General features: G+C 38.3%; 1 protein-coding gene across 2 annotated transcripts in view; it reads right to left on the bottom strand.

Moving 5' to 3' along the window:
* Positions 1–10,039: 10,039 nt before the first annotated feature.
* Positions 10,040–22,665, bottom strand: part of LOC114032181 — a 48,222-nt gene continuing 35,596 nt past the window's right edge. The window contains exons 7-8 of one of the 2 annotated variants that reach the window (XM_027847429.1): positions 12,379–12,469; positions 10,040–10,420 (exon numbers count right to left, since the gene is read on the bottom strand). In XM_027847429.1, the coding sequence (XP_027703230.1) occupies positions 10,304–10,420; positions 12,379–12,469 (208 nt within the window). In that variant the 3' untranslated portion in view covers positions 10,040–10,303. The remainder of the gene's footprint in view (positions 10,421–12,378; positions 12,470–22,665) is intronic. The other variant, XM_027847428.1, reaches the window with a different exon arrangement.

Below are 22,665 nucleotides of genomic sequence, written 5' to 3'. Positions count from 1 at the left end.
TCTAGAACCAGAGGGTAAAATAGAAATGGAAAGAATCCACTGATCATCTCCTGAAAGAGATCCCCAAAGGAAAACTCCTAGGAGTATTGTAACCAAATTTCAGAGTTCCCAAGTCAAGGAGAAAATATTGCAAGCAGCCAGAAAGAAACAATTCAAGTATTGTGAAAACACAATCAGGATAACACAGGATTTAGCAGCTTCTACATTAAGGGACCAGAGGGCTTCGAATATGATATTCTGGAGGGCAAAGGAGATAGGATTACAGCCAAAAATTACCTACCCAGCAAAAGTGAGTACAATCCTTGAGAGGAAAAAGTGAACATTCAGTGAAATAGAAGACTTTCAAGCATTCTTGATGAAAAGACCAGAGCTGAATAGAAAATTTGACTTTCAAATACAAGACTCAAGAGAGGCATGAAGAGGTAAATAGGAAAAAGAAATCACAAGGGACTTATTAAAGTTAAACTGTTTCCATTCCTACATGGAAAGATGATATTTGTAACTCATGAGACTTTTGTCACTATTAGGGTAGTTGAAGGGGAAAAAATTAGATAGATAGATAGATAGATAGATAGATAGATAGATAGATAGATAGAGGGCACAGGATGAGTTGAAGATGAAGGGGTGATATCTGGAGAATAAAATTAAGGGGAAGCAGAGGATTATACTGGGAAAAGGAGAAAGGGTGAGGTAGAATGGGGTAAATTATCTCACATAAAACAGACAAGAAAAGGTTTTTACAGTGGAGGGGAAGTGGGGGAAGGTGAGAGGGAATGAGTGAATCTTATTCTCATTGGATTGGCTTAAGGAGGGAATACCATACACACTCAATTGGGTATGGAAATCTATCTTACTCCATAGGAAAATAGGGGGGAAGGGGATAAGAGAGTGGGGGGGATGAGAAAGGGGAGGGCAGATTGGGGGAGGGGGTAATCAGAAGCAAATACTTCTGAGAAGGGACAGGGTCAAAAGAGAGTATAGAATAAATGGGGTATGGGATACGATGAAGGGAAATATAGTTTGTTTTCCACAGAATGACTACTATGGAAGTGTTTTGCATGACTACACATGTATGACCTGTATTGAGTTTCTTGCCTTCTCAATGAGGGTGGTGGAGAAGGAGGAAAGGAGAAAATTTGGAACCCAAAGTTTTAAAAACAAATATTAAAAATTGTTTTCACATGCAACTGGGAAATAAAATATACAGACAATAAGAAATCTATCCTGCCCTACAGGAAAATAGAAGGGGAAGAGGATGGAAGGGGGAGATAGAAGGGAGGGCAGATTAGGGGAAGGGGTATTCAGAATGCACAATATCTTGGGGTGGGGGAGGGACGAGATGGGGAGAAAATTTGGAATTCAAAATCTTGTATAAGTGAATATTCAAAACTAAATATAAATTAATAAACACACACACATACACAGAGAGAGAGAGAGAGAGAATACAATCAGGCCAGACTCTTAAGGATTCTGAGCAATTTGTGATGCTAATAAGAAGCAGGCCAGATTTTAAGAATCTGAGCAGAGCAAGGTTTATTATATTGCCAAAAGAAGTGGGCCAGACTCTTAAGGAATCTGAGCATTTGTGATGCCAATACAAGTGGGCCAGACTCTTAAGGAGTCTGAGCACATTAATGGAGGCAAGATGGATCTTATATACAGAATGACTGTGAAAAAATCTAGATGTGATCTAGGAGTGGCCAAGTAGTCTGAGGTGACTGGGAGGTAACAGAGAAGGACCCAGAAGGGCCAAGTGCCCCAAGTGAATGACAGGGATGTGTGCCACACCTAAGGGGTCTAGATGGAATTGAGGAGTGGCAGTCTAGGGTGGTGCAAGGTGCAGACAATGAAGGCTGGGCTGGGTTAGAGGTAACAGAATTGGAGATTGGGGTTGGGTCAGAGCCACAAAGCAAGGACAGTTGAAAGGATTACAGCCTCAGGAAAATGCCTAGGCCATGTGGCAGGGGAAGTTGGGGGCAGGGGGCGGTTTCCAAGGCATATACTCCGTCAGTATCCTTAGGGTCCAACACAAGGCTGGGCACAAAGCAGGTACTTAATACATGTTTGGTGAATTTCTTCATCTAAGTCAAGTAGAATATTTGGTCAGACAGTAATTTTAAATTAGTAACTAAAATGAAGTCTGAAGATAAAAAAAAATTTTAAACAAATTCTAGAGCAGCAGAACCCACAAAAAGATGGAGTAAAACAAATTTCCAGCCCAAAACAACATGGAAGGTTGGCAGGAAAGGTCTGTTATACCAGGGTGAGAGAGGCACGCAATCCAGCACAGGCTGTGCCAGTGCAGACCAAGCCCCAGCAGACACAGAGCAGGCCTTGGGGTGACTGAATCAGTGGCAGCAGCGGTGGTAGCAGCAGTGGTTTCCAGACCTCTCAGCACACAGATGCCAACGACAAATTAGAAGGTTAGGAAGAAAGGTCTGTTGCACCTGGGTGAGAGTGGAGTGCAGTCCAGCACAGGCCACACTAGCACAGCCCTGGCCACAGCAAACAAAGAGGAAGCCTAGGTAGCTATGGAATCAGCAGTGGCAGCAGCTACTTCTGGAGCTCTCAGCCCACAGACTTTAAGGGGGCTGAACAACTGGTCAGGAGGAGATTACAGGGTCTTTTTGCTACCACTGAGACAGGACTCTGTTGCTTGGCTTATACTCAGATCTGGGTCCCAGTCCCAGGGGTGAGGAAGAGCACTAACATAGTAGAGCTTGCAGCCAGAGTGGAGCAGGGACTCTCCTGACAGTGCCAGAGAAGAAAAGAGTGCTTGTGGTTGCTCACAGACCAAAGCACAGGCCAGGAGAGGAATAATACCTCTTCTTAGATCATACCACCTTGGAAGAACTGAAAACTTACAGGTCCCTAGGAGCGTCTCTGAAAACAGCTGCACAAAACCTCTGAAGCTTGGGACAGTGCACCCTCCACCCTGGAAGCAGAGCCCTACTTTAACAAAGACTTAAAAGTCAACTAATGGGCTGGGGAAAATGAGCAAAAAACCTTTGACTATTGAAAGTTACTATGGTGACAAGGAAGATCAAAACACACACTCAGAAGAAGACTGTTGGGGACGGAATCTACCTGGAAAATCTCTAACTATAGGGGGTTGGTACGGGTGAAGGCAAAGGCCTTCTCTGGATCATCTGTCCATGACTGTACCCTGGACTTGCTTTGCTGCTGAGTAAACATTTGCTGAGTCTCATGGGAATAGTCACAAGTAAACAAAGAAGGTTTAGGCTAGACAATTAACCTTCACCCTGAAGCTATGCTCTCCAGGTGTCTTATCTTCTGAGAACTTTGTATCGTTAGCTCTTGCTCTTTGGATATTGTAAATCATCATTTCACTTTTATGTATAAAAGTTTAAGCCTTACTAGAAATAAACAGTCCTGTGGCTGATCACCCTTGACTCACCTAGCCCGGCTTTTAATTTTTTCTTTTATTTTTCTGCACTGCTCATCCGCCAGCTGCTGGCAGAAGACAATAAAGTCAAAGATCTTACATCCAATGCCTCCACGAAAAATATGAATTGGTCTCAGACCATGGAAGAGCTCAAAAAAGGATTTTGAACATCAAGTAAGAGAAGTAGAGGAAAAATTGGGAAGAGATATGAGAGTGATGCAAGAAAATCAGGAAAAATGAGTCAACAACTTGCGAAAGGAGACACAAAAATATACTGAAGAAAATAACACCTTAAAAAACAGAACAGGCCAAATGGAAAGAGGTCCAAAAAACCAGTGAGGAAAAGAATGCCTTAAAAAACTAGAATTGGTCAAATGGAAAAGGAGGTCCAAAAGCTCACTGAAGAAAATAATTCCTTAAAAATTGGAATGGAGCAAATGGAAGCCAATGACATTATAAGAAATCAAGAAACAATAAAACAAAACCAAAAGAATGAAAAAAAAATAGAAGACAACGTGAAATTTCTCATTGGGAAAACAAACTGACCTGGAAAATAGATCCCAGAGAGATAAATTAAAAATTATTGGACTGCCTGAAAGCCATGATAAGAGAAAGAGAGAGAGAGAGAGAGAGAGAGAGAGAGAGAGAGAGAGACTAGACAACATCTTTTAAGAAATTATCAAAGAAAACTGCCTTGAACCAGAAGGTAAAATAGAAAATGAAAGAATCCAGTGATCATCTCCTGAAAGAGATCCCAAAATGGAAACTACCAGGAATATTATAGCTAAATTTCAGAGTTCCAGATCAAGGAGAAAATATTACAAGCAGCCAGAAAGAAACAATTCAAGTACTGAGGACCCACAGTTAGGACAACATAAGATTTAGCAACTTTAGCATCACAGCACTTGGAATATGATATTCCAGAGGGCAAAGGACCTAAATTACAACCAAGAATCATCTACCCAGCAAAATTGAGTATAATTCTTCAGGGGAAAAAAATGGATATTCAATGAGATAGAGGATTTTCAAGCATTCTTGATGAAAAGACCAGAGCTAAATAGGAAAAATTTGACTTTCAAATACAAGACTCAAGAGAAGCATAAAAAGGTAAACAGGAAAGGAAAATCACAAGGGACTTAAATTTAAACATTTACATCCTTACATGGGAAGATGATATTTGTAACTCATTTTTCTTTCTCATTTTTAGGGTAGTTAGAAGGAATATATATAGACAGAGAGCAGAGGTGTGAGTTGAAGATGAAGGGATGATCTCTTTAAAAAATTAAAATTAAGGGATGAGAGAGGAATGTACTGGAAGGAGAAAGGGAGAGGTAGAATGGGACAAATTACCTCACATAAAAGAGGCAAGAAATAGCTTTTCACAGTGGAGGGAAAGGTGGGGTGAGGTGGAATGAGTAAACCTTACTTCCATCAGAATTGGCTCAAAGAGCCAGTATACATACTCATATGTATACACACTCAAATGTATGTTGGCTCACATACACACTCAATTGGATATAGAAATCTTATTTATGGTTCAAGAAAGCAGGAGGGGAAGGGGATAAGAAAAGGGGGATGTTATAGAAGGGAGAGTAGATTAGGGGACAGGGTAGTCAGAAGCAAAAGACTTTTGAGAAGAAACAGGGTAAAAGGAGAGAAAGAATAGAATAAATGGGGGGGCAATAGGATGGAGGGAAATACAGTTAATAATAACTGTGAAAAAAATTTGAAGCAAGTTTCTCTGATAAAGGCCTCATTTCTCAAACATATATTGAACTGAGTCAAATTTATAAGAATAAGAGCCATTGTACCCAAATGAAAAATGACAAAAAGATGTGGTCAGTTTCCAAATGAAATAATCAAATAAAATAATCAAAAATAATTTTTAAAAAAGCTCTAACTCATTAATGATTGGGAAAATGCAAATTAAACAACTCTGAGGCACTACCTACATACCCATTAGATTGACTAAAAGGACAGAAAAGGTAAATGACAAATGTTGGGGGGGAAGTGGGAAAAATGAGACTTTAATGCACTGTTGGTGGAGTTGTGAACTGATTCAACCATTCTGTAGAGCAATTTGGAACTATGCCCAAAGGGCTATAAAACCATGCATACCCTTTGACCTACCAATACCACTACTAGGTCTGTATCCCAAAAGAGATAAAGAAACAAAAAGGAAAAGGACGTATATGTACAAAAATATTTATAGCAGCTCTTTTCTGGGGATAAAGAATTAGAAGTTGAGAGGATGCCAATCAATTAGGGAATGACTAAACAAGTTGTAGTACGTGATTATGATGGAATACTATTGTACTATGACAAATATCAGAGCAGGATGTTCTCAAAAAAGCCTGGAAAGACTTGCATGGGCTGATGCAAAGTGAAATGTACTGTGTACAAAGTAACAGCAATATTGTAACATGATCAGCTGTGAATGAAGTAACTATTCTCAGCAATACAACAATCCAAGACAACACAGGACTTTAGATGAAAAATTCTATCCATCCCCAGAGAAAGAACTGATGATGTCTGAATACAAACTGAAGCATACTTTTTTAAACTTTATTTTTCTTGAGGTTTTTTTGTCGTCTGTTTTCTTTCACAGCATGACTATTATGGAAATATTTTGCATGACTACATATGTATAACCTACATCAAATTGCTTGCCTTCTCAATGGGGTGGGGTGGGGAGGAAGGGAGAGAATTTAGAACTCAAAGTTTTAAAAAGGAATATTAAAAATTGTTTTTAAATGTAACTGGGGAAAAATAAAATACTTAATTGAAGAAAAAAATAACCAGCATAATTAAACTGTATTGGAAACCTGCTGGATATGGTGGAAAGAGCAATGTATTCAGCATTTTGAAATATTACTTCACAAAGGGATTCCTGCTGCAATCCCTATGGTTCTTGTTGAATGAAAAAGTCCTCTTTCTAATGAAAAGTCTACTTAAAGTAGAATCAAGTAAAAGACACTGAATTCAATGGAGCACTGCCATTTAAGATGGCATTTGAAACTTGTGTTGGGAACAAGAATTTTATGAAGCCTAACCTAAAATGTTTGTCTCTTTTCTATTTTTGCTGGTCTATCAATGCCTATCTTTAGTTGCCTCAAAATAAACCCTTCTCAGAAGGAAGAACTGAGAGTGGAGTGGACGGTAATTTCGCAAACTTGTTTTGTTTCATTGGATTCAATGCATTGCAAGAGCTCAAGAATGTGGAAGTTCATGCATATGCAGGTGCAGTTAAGACTTTTCTTTTCCCTGAATTAGCAGAACACATTTTCTTTGGTAAATTCTCAACCAAAAGAGATAGCCACGTTTGGACCAAAAAACATCAATAGAAACTGATAAAAAGGATCGTCAGGATCTAGAAATTGAAAGAAGTGCCGGAGGTTCTACATTTCTGTGGAGTTTGGGTTCATTTGTTAGGATACACTGTCTGCATATAAACTATTTCTCTAGCTGTAGAGGAAAGTAAGGTACTGAACTGCTTTCATTGACATGGAAATGAAGGCAACCTTGGACTCATATGTGATTTACATTGATGTCAATAAGCAGCCTATTTAAACCGTATTGGAAAGCAGTGAAGAAGAGCCTGTAATGGATTTAGCGTAATGAACAATGTCTTCAATGCCTTGCAACATTCCTTCACAATGGGACTTTTACTGCAATTCCCATGACTCAGGTTGAATGCAGAAGACATTCTTTCAAATGAAGAATCAAGTATAAGACATGGAATTCCATGTTGCATTTTCATTATCATGTGAAACAAGCAGGTGATGTTTTAAATGTTCCAAAGAATTCTATGAAACAACTTACGTTGTTTAATTCCCTTTTCTAATTTTGCTAGTCTATCAATGCCTATCTCAAGTTGCCCCAAAAGAAAAGCTTTTCTTAGAAGGAAGAAATGAGAGTGGAAAGGACAATAATATCTCAGGACAGGACCTGTTTTGTTTCATTGGATTCCATGCTTTGCAATAGCTAGAGGCTGTGAAGTTTCTTGCATTTGCAGGTAATTAAAATTTTTCTCTTCCATGCAATAGGCAGAATGGATTTGCTTTGCTAAATCCTTCACAGAAACAGCAACTTTTGGATGGCAAAATGTTCATAGGAACCTTGTGAAAATCAATACAACAAAAAGGATCTAGGAAGTCAAGAAGTGACCTCAAAAACAGTAGGAAGTCCTAAATTTCTGCAGTTTGCATTTGTTAGGGTACATCATCTGCATGCAAATTGTTTATCTAGCTGTAGAGGAAAGTAACATAACTGAACTCGGAAATGAAGGCAACACTGAAGAAGAGCCTGTAATGGGTCTAGTCTATATTCCTGCACAATGGGAGTTTTGCTGCAATTCCTATGGTTCTTGTTGAATAAAGAAGTGAATGCTGCAAAATCATAAAGAACAAGCATAGCTCCAAAAAAAAAAATCTTCATAGAGGTGTGAGGTCTACAATTGTACATTGCATATTTTCAGACTTTATGCATTGGTTATGCTTTTTTTTTCCTTTTTAACTTTAAAAATACAATTTGTTTATATAGGATAGCTTGATGGGAGAAGAAAAGAGATGATGGGGGAAATTACGGTGATGTAATAAAAGACACCAACATAAATTTATTTAAAAAATTACTAGAGAATGGAGTATACAGAGTCAAGTGTGTTAAGTGATTTTCGATGAGAATAGTGGCATTAAAAATAGGGAAATTAGAAGAAATGAATTTTGGAGGGAAGATGATGAATTCAGTTTTGGACATGCTAATTAAGTCTGAGGTTTAGGTGGGAAATGTAGGAAGAGATGTCCAGTAGGTAGGTAGAAACATGGGAATGGAATTCAGTGTGGTTAATGGGGATGGAAATCAGAATTAGTTTTCCTAAACCATGCCTTCTTTTTAAATCAAGAAAGTGATCTTTTAAATGATACCAATTTGAATGAGACCTAATGTAATAACATGTAAAAAAAGGTTAGTAATGCCATATGCATGTTTATGGTGGCAGGGCCTGTCTCCTTCAAATGTTTTGTTAAGCACTCATGTGAAATTTTGATGACTATATGACTATCACTCATAATATTTCATAGTATTTTAGACTGTCCCTATTGTTCTCCTGTTGCTGAAAACATTTCTCTTTACCAAGAGATCTGTGATTTCTTTTTTGAAAGCACATTTATCATCACAGTATTGAGGCTTTGAACGTCTGTCTTGTACCAGTAACTTCATTCCCAATAGCCACATTTATATTCCATCTCTGAGGATTTCTAAAAATGTCACAAACATGGCTTCTACAAGCTACAGCCCACTATTAAGTATTTGCAGAATAATGACTTGTCAGATAAGCTAGTAAAGTAACTCTCTAGTGTGACCAAACTGTCAGTTGGCCTCTGTCTTTGCACTGTCCATAGCTGCTGTTCTACCTAGAATGGAGACCTGGAGTTCATCCCACTACCACTGCTTTAGTGGCAGTGGCCAGGTAAACACTAGTGTTGTTCAAAGGCCAAAGATTTCTCTAGAAATTAGAAGTTATATTAACAGCAGAGACCAGGACATCGTCTTTCTTCCTCTTTATCAAAATGTTTCTTTCCACCACTCCAAGAAATCTGCACAGTCTCTTTTTTTCATCACTATATAATACTGCCTGGGGATGCTGACAACTGATAGCCCTTCCTTCAGCACAGTTCAAACTTCTATTTTTGGTCATAAATGAGGGCAGTATAGTATAGTGGAGAGTGTTAGATCAGAGGACCTTGGTTCAGATTTTGACTCTGCTATTTACTATGTGACTTTAGACAAATTACTTAACCTTTCTAGGCCTAAGTTTCCTTATCTGTTAAAAAAAACAAAAGGGGGGGTTAGACTAGATGACCTTTTAGATCTTTTCCAACAATAACCTACTATGACTCTTCTGTCACCAATGCTGGAATAGGAGTTTAGGGCCCAACAAGTAGTACTGCCAATTAGCGTCTAGTTCAAAATCCTAAATGCGATGTCTAATTTCAACTTTTTTTTCCCTCTGATCTTTTATTTTTAGAACCTAGAGAATTCTCTCTCATTTGAGAGGTAATCTTCAGAAGCCCAGTAAGTTCCAAAATATAGCTAATTCTCTAAATTCCTTTTAAGTAATTTAAATGTAATACTTTATGAGTATGCAATTATGTAGAGAGGGGGTCTTGGAAGTCCTGACACTGACATAGCTGTGTGGCCCTGACGCTGACTGTAAGTTGCTGAATACTTTTTCATCTCCATTGGTAGAATTTCCTCACTAGGAGTTCCCAACACTGATAAAAATCACAAGTCCAGGCTCTACCATACCCCAACATGTTTCATAAACAGTTAAGGTGTTTTTTTTGGTTGAAAACCACAGAACTCTTTCTTGATTTCATATGTCATGGATCACATAATGATGTCACAGTAACACTAGGTCAAGAAATGAATCTTATTCAAAATTATAATTTTGTAAACAAATATATAGTGTGAATCTGAAAAATCTGAAGGTGGCAACTACACAGGGTTCATTATTAATTGCACTGATTGGTACTTAGTTGTATGAGGTGCATTGTTAAAGTGTTTTTAATTAAAATTTAATTGGAAATATATGTGATATTTCAAAATAATGCAGTCACTAATGCTGTCTTAACACAGTTAAACCTTTAATAAGTATATTGGAGCTTAAATAAACTTAACCTGCACTAAGACTTCTGGGATATACCATTATGTTCTAGGTGTTACAAAATTGTGGAATTTGAGTTTAGAACAGTCATTTTCTCAAATTTTAACTTTGACTATAAAATTAGATGTTAAAGAAACTGCCTATTTTAATCAGGTTAAAGGAAGTCAAACTGCAAATAAATATTTTAATTAAAGTATCACACATATTAAAAAATAAAACAGTCAATCTTGATTCTAAAGGATCTTATACAAATGAATTTGTTCCAGCGATTCTCTATCGATGTCTTTTTCTGTATATACATCATAGTTCAACTGTACTTCTTCAACCCACTGGTTCAGAGGTATAGCCACCTAAAAAAAATAACAAGGACAAAGCTGTATAAATAAAAAACTGGAGGGAAAAGTCTAGTTCCTAGGAATTTTAAGAACTTATAATAAGAGAAACTGAGAACAGCAGATCACATTATATATCAGAATCAGATTTTACATATATTAATATCTTGAATGAGCTTATGAACTTACCCTGATTAAGGTACTTAGCAATTAAGAAATAAACTTAAATTAAAATGATTATTTTTAGAACTATCATGTGATCAGAACAAAGAAAAAAGGAAACACACAGAATAAAAAGAAAATCCAAGTGCATTAAATTAAATTTGAATGGTTTAAATATATATGATATGTGCCCCAGCTTAGGAGTCGTCTGCCCTACAAGGACTTTCCCAAGTTCCCAAGTTTGGTAGCATTCTCAGAATTGAAAATACTTTTTGTTACTTATTGTGTACATATTGTATACCCTTAATAGAACGTATGCTCCTTGAGTGAAGGAATTATTTTGGTTTTTTGTCCTCATAGTGACAACTTATAGCCCAGTGCCTTGTAGATAGTAGGAACTAAAAGCATTCTTTTTGAATTGAACTGTTTAACTAGCAAAGAAAGAGAATTAGGTAATAGTTTGTTTTGCTGAGTCATTTCTAACCAGGGGATGGGGAGGTTAGGGTGATGTATCCACACAGGTTTACGGACTTCTGATGGAAGTCATTATTTTACTAAGTGATAGCACCGCTAAGTACGGTAGTTTTTTATTTTAACCTGACACTTCGATTTCATCTACATAGGGAGCTCACGTTAAGGAACTCTCTTTACCACTGAAATTTATAGTCTTAAAGTGTTTTCTGAGGCACTGAGATGTTAAGTGATTTGCCCAGGGCCATCAGCCAATTCTACCTAATACCCAGAGGTGTCAGACTCAAATAGAACGGATCCCTGTGGGCCACACTGTGACTTAGAAAACCACATAAGAACATTTATCTATAACGTATTATATTTTTGTTTTGTTAGACATTTCCAAGTTATATTTTTTATTTTTTATTTTTTAAATTGAGGCAATTGAGGTTAAGGGACTTGCCCAGAATCACACAGCTAGTGAGTTTTTATGTGTCTGAGGCTGAATTTGAACTCAGGTCCTCCTGCCTCCAGAGCCGGTGCTCTATCCACTGCGCCACCTAGCTGCCCCTCCAAGCTATATTTTAATCTGATTCTGGTTTTGTTCCTTTAATTTGACACCACTGCCCTACACCACACTGTCGCTAAACACTGTAGCTAAATAATTTGAAAAAATAATAAGTATGGGCCATATAGCATAAAGAGATTATAGATTATAAAATGACACAAGGGTTCAAATAGTTAATATGGCTTCAGTGTTTTCATTTCAATGTAAAAATTAGGTATTAAAATTGGCAGTGCATATATATGGTGGAAGACATTGCTAAAGCAAATGATGATGACAGTTCTCTGCATCAGGGTGCAGGAGTGCCTTTAATCTGAGGATCTCAAAGGTCTTTATAAATATTAATTGAACAATATATCATTATTGTGAGTTGAATCTATTGTTAAATATCCTTCTTGTTTTATACCAAGTGCAACTGAGGCAGAAAGAAATTAAACAGTTTACATAAGATTTAAAAGTGGCTGCATTAAAAGTAGGCTTCAGGGGTCCAGTCTGCTTTAATTCCATATAATCTGTACCTTCTGTAATACTATGCAAAAATATGATTTGTAGACATTCTAAATTTTTTATATCATTCACTACTGCTGTCAACTTCAAACTCCTATCACTGAAAGCCTAAAGCTCTAGGTGGAGAAGTTTATGTTAAGGTTGGGATTCATACCAAACTCAAGACAACACTTTAACCACAAAGTTATACTGATGTGTCACCATGTTCAGACTGAACATAAATAGAATTTTTTAATAATTATTATATAAAAAATGAGCAATTAGGATTTAAAAAACCAAAATACTGACAAACCTGTAGATTTGAGAGAGATTCCTTAAGACTCGGGACTGTTACTAATAAGCTTCCTTTTTTCCTCACATTATGGCTGATATATTCCCAGGCTCTGAAATACATTAAAAAAATTTTTTTCTATAAAAAGGTCATTAGATTAGTGATCATTAGAAAACAATATTACAACACAAAGGAGAAATACAGAAAATATAGGAACCAAGACTTAAACTACTTTATAAGTTCACTGTAGACCTTAAATCTACCCTTTCAAAAACAAATACTTATTTTTGCTTTATTACTACATTACTTGCTTTATTATTCATGTTTTCTATTGAAATAGTCAATAAACATTTTTTAAAGGATCTTCTAAGTGCTAAACATTGTGTTAAGTGCTAGGGATACAAATAGAAGCAAAACATAGTCCTTGTTCTCTGGGAGCTCACGGTCTAATAGAGACAACATGCAAAAAACTATGCTATATACAGAACAAATGGAAATAATCAACAAAGAAAAGGAACTAGAATTAAGGGGATTTGGGAAAAGCTTCCTGTAGAAGGTGGAATCTTAAATAAGACCGGAAGGAAGCCTGAGAAGCTAGGAAGCAGAGATAAGGAAGAACATTCCAGAAACTGGGGAAAACTAATGAAGATTTGAAAGGTTTGGAGGGGGAGAAAGTTATGAAGGACTCTGAAAACCAAACAGAGGAGTTTTTGCTTTTCTGACTTTTGTAGCTTAACTTTTCATAAAGGCCATCTATAACAGATACCTCTTCTCTCCTCTCAACCCCTTACAATCGGGCTTCTGGCCTTATCATTCCTCTAATACTGTTCTCTCCAAAGTTACTAATAATCTCTTAGTTAGCCTTTTCTCAATCCTCATGCTCCTTGACCTCTCTGCAGCCTGACACTGTTGTTCACTCCCTCCTCCTTGACAACTCCATTCTCTCTAGGTTTTCAGCACACCATTCTCTCCTGGTTCTCCTCCCACCTACCTAACCACTCCTTCTCTGTCTCTTTTGCTGGATCCTCATCCAAATCACACCTTCCAACTGTAGGTGTCCCTCAGGGTTCTGTCCTAAGTCCTCTTCTCCCTTTACCATTTCACTTGGTGATCTTATCAGCTCTCATGGATCTAATTACCATCCCTCTGCTGATGATTCTCAAACTACTTATTCTGCCCTAATTTTTCTGCTGACCTCTCACATCTCCAACTGCCTTTCAGACCTCTCAAAATGGATGTCAACACGCCCAAAACAGAACTCAGTATTTTTCACCCTAAACTCTCCCTTCCTCTTATTTTCTCTATTGCTGTAGGGGTCAACACCATCCCCCAGTTCCTCAGGTTTGTAGCCTAGGAGTCATCTTGGATTCTTCATTATCTCACACCGCCATGCCTGTTGTTTTCACCTTTGCAACATCTCTTGAATATGACCCCTCCTCTCATCTGAATCTTCCACCAATCTAGTGCAGGCCTTAATCACCTCACAACTAAACTACTGCGATAACATGGGGTGGGGGCCTGCCTGACTCAAATCTCTACTCACTCCAATCCATCCTCCAGTTAGGTCTCTGTTCAATAAACTAAAGTGGCTTCCTATAGCCTCCAGGAGCAAATACAAAATATTCTGTTTGGCATTCGAAGTCCTTCATAACCTATTCTCCTCCTATCATTCCATCTTTTTACACCTTTCTCCTAGACATGTACTCTTCAATCCAGTGACAGTGGCTCCCCTGGCTGTTCCACAAACAAGACACCTTATCTCTCAGCTTTGGGCATTTTCTCTGGCTTTCCCCCATGTCGAGAATATTCTCCCTCCTCTGCTGACTACTAAAATTCCTGGTTTCCTTTAAGTCCCAACTAAAACCTCACCTTCCACAAGAAGTCTTCCTCAATACCTCTTAATTCCAGTGCCTTCCCTCTGTTAATTATCTTTTTTATCCTGTATACAGCTTGTTTTGTATGTATTTGTTTCTATGTTGTCTCCCCCATTAGATTATGAGCAACTTGAGCGCAAGGTCAGTCTTTTGCCTCTTTTTGTATCCTTTAGAATGGTGCCTGGCACACTGTAGGTGTTTAATAAATGCTTACTGACTGAGTGAACCAACAGAGCTTTCCAGATGACTGATAAGGGCTGAGTCCAGCATCATTCTATTGAAGCTTCCTACCAGGGACAAAGCAACAGAAACAAACCCAGTTCAGGAATATGCAAATCTGAGATCAAGAAGGCCTTGGATCACATCACTTTGGGAGTACAGAGAGACTGCAGGTCCCCAGCTGGGAAAGCAAAAGGGAGCAAGAGAACAAAAGTTCAGTTCAGACATCCCCTCCACCCTCCCCTATCTGCCCTGGGAGCAGAGCCCAGCTCCAACATAAAGTCCAGTCAAGAAGTAGGCTGGAAGAATGAGCAAATGATAACAGAATCCACCATAAAGAGCCACAGGGAACAGCAACAAAGCTGAAGACAGGAAACCAGCATAAAACAATGACTTTAGGGAAAAAAAAGAGGGAACCAAAATGGAGTAGCAGTGAGCAGTTCCCCTTTCTTCCTTCCCAAAACTCCTCCAAATGGACAAAGAAAAAGCACTAAACCAAATCATGATGGGAAATCCAAGAAAAGTCACAGTAACTCATTTTTTCTAAACCAAGTTGCCATAAGGAGTCCAATAGAAAGTTCTGTGGAAACTAGAGCCAGGTTTCATGTAGAGCATGCCATGTATCATGCACCAGTGCTCAGGAAGGGGATATGAAGGGGGTAAGAGGAGGACCCAGATCCAGATCCAGATCCATACTAGGGATCAAAAGAGGGATAGGTGGGAACTTACAGATTTGTTTATTATTACCTAGTTCCAAGAAACATCCAGTAAGGACCGAAGAAGGGGCCCATACCCTCCCACCTCCACCCCCGTGGTGGTCTTGAGCCCTAGGCTGCATACCAAGAGGGGAGTAAGTTTAAATACAAGCAGCACAGTAAGGCTCAGACACCCAGGTAAGAGCAAAGTATCAAGTCCAACCGTCAGCCCAGTACGAAGCTGCAGAGAAATAATCAGGGTAGAACAAAACCGAAGGTGAGCCTGTAGTTCCATCACTTGGAATCAGTAGAGCTTCTCAGCTAGCTGACAGTGGCTGAGTCCAGTAGCAATCTACTGTTGCTCAGAACTGGACCAGGGGGACAAGCAATCAGCTCCCAGCCTGAGCTGTCCAAACACTTGACATAATACAACACTTGATACCCCAAGAAAGCAGTACAGAACTAGGCCAGAACTTGCCTACAAAAGTGCACAGTACCCCCTACATCAAGAGCAAAGCCAGAAACTGGGAAAAGAAATGAGAGGCATGCAAGAAATAGTCAATAGCTTGGAAAAGGAAGAACAAAAATTAATTATTTTTAATTATAATTAATTATATAAAACAAGTCTTTAAAAAGTAGAACTGACAAAATGGAAAAGGAGGCACAAAAAATAACTGAAGAAAACACCTTAAAAAGTAAAATGGGCCAAATGGAAAAAGACATACAAAATTTAATAGAAGAAAACAACTCCTTAAAAATTAGAATGGGACAAGTGGAAGCTAATGACTCTTTGAGAAAGCAAGAATCAGTCAAACAGGGACACCTACGTGGCACAGTGGATAGAGCACTGGCCCTGGAGTCAGGAGGACCTGAACTCAAAGCAGGCCTCAGATACATAACACTTACTAGCTGTGTGACCCTGGCCAAGTCACTTAACCCCACTGCCTAGCCAAAAAATAAAAAAAAAAAAAGTTACTCAAGAATCAGTCAAACAGAAACAAAAGAATGAAAAAATAGAAGAAAATGTAAAATACCTCATTGGTAAAACAACTGACCTGGAAAAGAAATCCAGGAGAGACAATTTAAAAATCACTGGTCTACCTGAAAACCATGATGAAAAAATGGGAATGGACATCTTTCAGGAAAGCATCAAAGAAAACTGCCCTGAGGTCCTAAAACCAGAGGGTAAATTAGTCATTCAAAGTGTCCAAACCGATCACCTCCTGAAAGAGATTCCAAATTGAAAACACCAAGAAATATTGTAGCCAAATTCCAAAATTACCAGATCAAAAAGAAAATACTACAAGCAGCAAGAAAGAAACAATTTAAATATCATGAAACCACAGTCAGAATTACGCAGGACCTTGAAGCTTCTACATTAAAAGATCAAAGGGCATGGAATACAATATTTTGGAAGGCAAAGAAGCTTGGATTATAACCAAGGATCAAGTACCAGAGAAAAAGAGCATAATCTTTTAGGGAAGGAGGTTGAACATTCAGTGAAAATAGGGAACTTCCAAAACCTTCCTGATGAAAAGACCAGAACTCAACAGAAAATTTGACCTCCAAATACAAGACTCAAGAGACACATAAAAAAGTAAACAGGAAAGAAAAATTAAAAAAAAAAATAACATTATTAATAAGGGCAAACTGTTTACATCTCTACAAGTGAAGATGACAATTGTAACTCTTGAGAACTATAATGTTATTATGACATTTAGAAGGAGTGTATACTTAGACAAACGGCATGGGTATAAGCTGACTTTGATGTGATGGTAAAAAATCTAATTAAGTGATGAAAAGGGATTGTACTAGAAAAAGGAAGAGGCAGACAAGGATAAATTACATCACATGAAAAGGCATAAAAACCTAATACAGTAGAGGGAAAGAAGGGAGGGAGATGAGCATTGTTTGAATCTTACTCTCATCAGATTTGGTTCAAAGAGGGATTAACATAATCAGTTAGGTATCAAAATCCAACTTACCCTATAGGAAGTAGGAGGGTAAAAGGAAAAGAAAAGGGAGGAAGTGAACAGAAGGGAGGAAAGAAGTAGAAAGGGTAAGATGGAAGAAAAGGAAGGGGCTAAAAGAAGGGAGGGCACTGGTTGAAAGTAAAACTCTATTGAGGAGGGAAAGGGAGAAAGGAGAGAAAAAAGCATGAAGGGGAAAGGGGGAGAGAGAGACAGAGAGGAAGACACAGATAGTAATCATAACTGTGAATGAGAATGGGATGAACTCTCCCATAAAACAGAAATGGATAGTAAAGTAGATTAAGAACCATAATTATACAATACGTTGTTTATAAGAAACACATTTGAAGTAGAGGAATAAACACAGAGTAAAGGTAAAAGGCTGGAGCAGAATATATTATGCTTCAGCTGAAATTAAAAAAAGCAAGGGTAGTAATCCTGATCTCACACAAAGCAAAAGCAAAAAGAGATCTCATTAAAAGAGATAAGGAAGGAAACTACATCCTGGTAAAAGGTACCATAGATAATGAAGTAATATCATTACTAAACACATATGTATCAAGTGGTATAGCATCCAGATTCTTAAAGGAGAAGTTAAGGGAGATACAGGAAGAAATAGACAGCAAAACTATACTAGTGGCGGATCTCAACCTACCCCTCTCAGAACTGAATAAATCTAACCACAAAATAAACAAAAAAGAAGTTAAGGAGATAACAGAATTTTAGAAAAGTTAAATAGGATTGATCTATGGAGAAAACTGAATGGGGACAGAAAGGAATATACCTTTTTCTCGCCAGTACGTGGAACCTAAACAAATACTGATCATGTGCTGGGGCATAAGAAGCTCAAAATCTAATGCAGGAAGGCAGAAATATTAAATGCATCCTTTTCAGATCATGAGACAATAAAAATTACATTTAATAAAGGACCATGGAAAGATAGACTAGTTTTATATCTCTAAATGCTTACATGAATCAAGTAGATAATTTTGATTACATTAAATTGAAAAGTTTTTGCACGAACAAAACCAAGGCAACCAAGATTAGGAGGTAAGTAGAAAACTAGGAAAGAATTTGTACAACCAGTGTCTCTGATAAAGGCCTCATTTCTAAAATATATAGGGGGGGCCGAACTAAGACGGTGGAGTGGAAGCGGTGACTTGTTTGAGATCTCCTCCAAACCCCTCCAAATACCTATAAAAAATGGCTCTGGACAAGTTCTACAGTGGCAGAACCTAAAAGGGGACAGAGTGAGGCAGATTTACAGCCCAAAACAACCTGGATGGTTATCAGAAGGGTGTATTGCACCTGGATGGGAGAGAAGCGAAGTTCAGCATGGGTGCGCAGGCAGGGCAGGGGCCTCAGCAAACCTGGAGCAGGCCTCAGAGGACTGAATCACGTACAATTGTGGTGGTTTCCAGGCTTCTCAACCCACGAACGCCAAAGACAACTTAGAAGGTCAGTGGAAAAAGTCTGCGTCAGCAGTGAGAGAGAAGTGCCGGGGCCCAGCCCCAGGGTGGCAGGTGCCACTGGAGCTTCTGGCCCACACACTGAGGGGGAATAGAGTGGCTGATCAGAGAAGGACTGCAGGGATCTCTCTGCTGGTGCAGGCTTCTCTTGCTTTGCTCGTGCTTGAATCTGGGTCACAGTTCTGGGTGGTGGTCCTGGAGTGAGGAGGAGCTTGTAGTGGGGGTGGAGAGGAAATCCTCCTCACAGTTCCAAGAAAGAAAAGAGTGCTTGCGGTCACTCACAGACCAGAGCACAGGCCAGGAAAGGAATAAACACCTTGCCCTTGATCATTCCACCTTGGATGAACTGAAAATTTACAGGTTCCTAGAAGAATCTCTGAAAACAGCTGCACAAAACCCCTGAAGCTTGTGGAGTACATTCTCCACACTGGAAGCAGAGCCCTACCTTAACAAAGAGTTTAAAACTCAAGTAATTGGCTTGGATCATGAGCAAGCAGCACAAAAAGAGTCAGACCATAGAATCTTTCTTTGGTGACAAAGAAGAGCAAAACATACAACCAGAAGAAGACAATAAAATTAAAGCTCCTACATCCAAAGACTCCAAGAAAAATATGAATTGGTCCCAGGCCATGGAAAAGCTCAAAAAGGATTTTGAGAACCAAGTAAGAGAAGTAGAGGAAAAACTGAGAGTGATGCAAGAAAATCATGAAAAACTAGTCAACAGCTTGCTGAAGGAGACCCAAAAAAATAACTGAATAAAAGAACATTTTAAAAAATAGCCTAACCCAAATGGTAAAAGAGGTCCAAAAAGTCAATGAGGAGAAGAATGTCTTAAAAAGCAGAATTGGCCAAATGGAAGAAGAAGTCCAAAAGCTTACTGAAGAAAATACTCCCTTAAAAATTAGAATGGGGCAAATAGAAGCTAGTGACTTTATGAGAAATCAAGACACTGTAAAACAAATCCAAAAGAATGAAAAAACAGAAACCAATGTGAAATATCTCATTAAAAAAACAACTGACCTGGAAAATAGATTCAGGAGAGAGAATTTAAAAATTACTGGACTATCTGAAAGTCATGATCAAAAAAAGAGCCTAGACATCATCTTTCAAGAAATTATCAAGGAAAACTACCCTGATATTTTAGAACCAGAGGGCAAAATTGAAATGGAAAGAATCCACTGATCTCCTCCTAAAAGAGATCCCCAAAGGAAAACTCCTAGGAATATTATAGCCAAATTCCAGAGTTCCCAGGTCAAGGAGAAAATATTGCAAGCAGCCAGAAAGAAACATTTCAAGTATTGTGGGAACACAATCAGGATAACACAAGATTTAGCAGGTTTTACATTAAGGGACTGTGGGGCAAGTAATATAACATTCCAGGGGGCAAAGGAGATAGGATTACAACCAAGAATCATCTACACAGCAAAACTGAGTATAATCCTTCACAGGAAAAAAATGATCATTCAGTGAAATAAGGGACTTTCAAGCATTCTTGATGAAAAGACCAGAGCTGAATAGAAAATTTGACTTTCACTCAAGTGAAACATGAAAAGGTAAACAGGAAAGAGAAATCACAAGAGACTTATTAAGGTTGAACTATTAACATTCTGGCATGGAAAGATGGTTTTTATAACTCATGAGACCTTTGTCAGTATTATGGTAGTTGGAGGGAAAAAATTATATGTATGTATTTACATATAGATAGATAGATAAGAGGGCACAGGGTGAGTTGAAGATGAAGGGGTGATATCTGGAGAATAAAATTAAGGGGCAACAAAGGATTACACTGGGAGAAGGAGAAAGGGAGAGGTAGAATGGGGTAAATTATCTCACATGAAACAGACAAGGAAAGGCTTTTACAGTGGAGGGGAAGTGGGGGAAGGTGAGAGGGAATGAGTGAATCTTATTCTCATAGGATTTGGCTTAAGGAGGGAATAACATACACACTCAGTAGGGTATAGAAATCTATCTTACCCTACAGGAAAATAGGGGGGAAAGGGCACAAGAGAGCAAGAGGATGATAGAGGGGAGGGCAGGTTGGGGGAGAGGGTAATCAGAAGCAAACACTTCTGAGGAGGGACAGGGTCAAAAGAGAGAATAGAATAAATGGGGAGCGAGATAGGATTAAGGGAAATATACTTAGTTTTTCACAACATGACTACTATGGAAGTGTTCTGCATGACTACACATGTATAACCTGTATCGAGTTGCTTGCCTTTTCAATGAGAGTCCGTGGGGAGGGAGGAAGGGAGAAAATTTGGAACCCAAAGTTTTAAAAACACATGTTTAAAAAAATTGTTTTCACATACAACTGGGAAATAAGAAATACAGGAGATGAGGTATAGAAATCCTGCCCTATATAGGAATTTCCTGCCCTACAGGAAAATAGAAGGGGAAGGGGATAAGAAAAGGGAGGAGAGATAGAAGGGAGGGCAGATTAGAGGAAGGGGTATACAGAATGCATGCCATCTTGGGGTGCGGGGAGGGATGAGATGGGGAGAAAATGTGGAACTCAAAATCTTATGGAAGCGAATGTTGAAAACTAAAAATAAATAAATTTTAAAAATTTTTTTAAAAAATAAAAAAAAATGGAAATCCATTACCATCCAAAAAAATAAAATGAAATATAATAAAATATATAGAGATTGAGTCAAATTTATAAGAACACAAGTCATTCCCCAAATGATAAATGGTCAAAGGATATGAACAGGCGGTTTTCAGAAGAAACTAAAGCTACCTATAGTTATACAAAAAAATGCTCTAAATCACTATTGATTACAGAAGTACAAATCAAAACAACACTGAGGTACCACACCACACCTATCAGATTGGCTAACATGACAAAACAGGACAAAGATAAATGATGGAGAAGATGCGGGAATATTGGAACATTAATGCATTGTTGGTGGAGCTGTGAAATGATCCAACCATTTTGGAGTCAAAGCTCTATAAAACTGTGCATCCCCTTTGACCCAGCAATACCACTTCTAGGGCTGTATCTCAAAGAGATCATAAAAATGGGAAAAGGACCTACATGTACAAAAATATTTATAGCAGCTCTTTTTGTGATGGCAAAGAATTGGAAATTGAGGGGATGCCCATCAATTGGGGAATGGCTGAACAAGTTGTAGTATATGAATGTAATGGAATACTATTGTGCTATAAGAAATGATTAACTGAGGGACAGCTAGGTGGAGTAGCAGATAAGCTCTAGCCTTGGAGTCAGGAGGACCTGAGTTCAAATCCAGCCTCAGACACATGACACTTACTAGCTGTGTGACCCTGGTCAAGTCACTTAACCCCAATTGCCTGATCAAAAAAAAAAAAAAAAAGGAAATGATGAACAGGCAGACTTCAAAAAAACCTGGAAAGACTTACATCAACTGATGCAGAGTGAAATGAGCAGAACCAGGAGAACATTGTACACAGTAATGGCCACATTATAGGATGACTCACTTTGATAGACTTGGTTCTGCTCAGCAATACAAGGATCTAAGACAACTCCAAAAGACTCATGATGGAAAATGCTATCCACATTCAGAGAAAGAACTATGGAGTCTGAATGCAGATGGAAGCATACTATTTGCTCTCCTTTTCCTTTGTTGTTTTATTGCTTTTACAGTGTTTTACAGTGGAGGGGAAGTGGGGGAAGGTGAGAGGGAATGAGTGAATCTTATTCTCATAGGATTTGGCTTAAGGAAGGAATAACATACACACTCAACAGGGTATAGAAATCTATCTTACCCTACAGGAAAACAGGGGGGAAAGGGCACAAGAGAGCAAGAGGATGATAGAGGGGACGGCAAATTGGGGGATTAGTTCTAACTGTTCTTCACATCATGACTAATGGGAAAATATACTTAATATGAATGTATAAGTAGAGCCTATATCAGATTGCATGCCATCTTGGAAGGGGGGAAAGGAGTGGGAGGGGGAGAAATTTTAAAACTCAAAATCTTATGGAAGTGAATGTTGAAAACTAAAAATAATTAATTGCCAAGGAAAAAAATCCCTGTTCATAACCTATTCAGACTTTATTGTCAAGTCTCTAAAGGTCAACATTTATCAGTGAACAAGCATT

The sequence above is a fragment of the Vombatus ursinus genome, unplaced genomic scaffold, assembly GCF_900497805.2.
Source record: "Vombatus ursinus unplaced genomic scaffold, bare-nosed wombat genome assembly UNPS02015406.1, whole genome shotgun sequence".
NCBI classification, from domain to species: Eukaryota; Metazoa; Chordata; class Mammalia; order Diprotodontia; family Vombatidae; genus Vombatus; species Vombatus ursinus.
The sequence above is the reverse complement of the archived record's forward strand: the minus strand, read 5'-3'. Positions and strand labels throughout refer to the sequence as shown.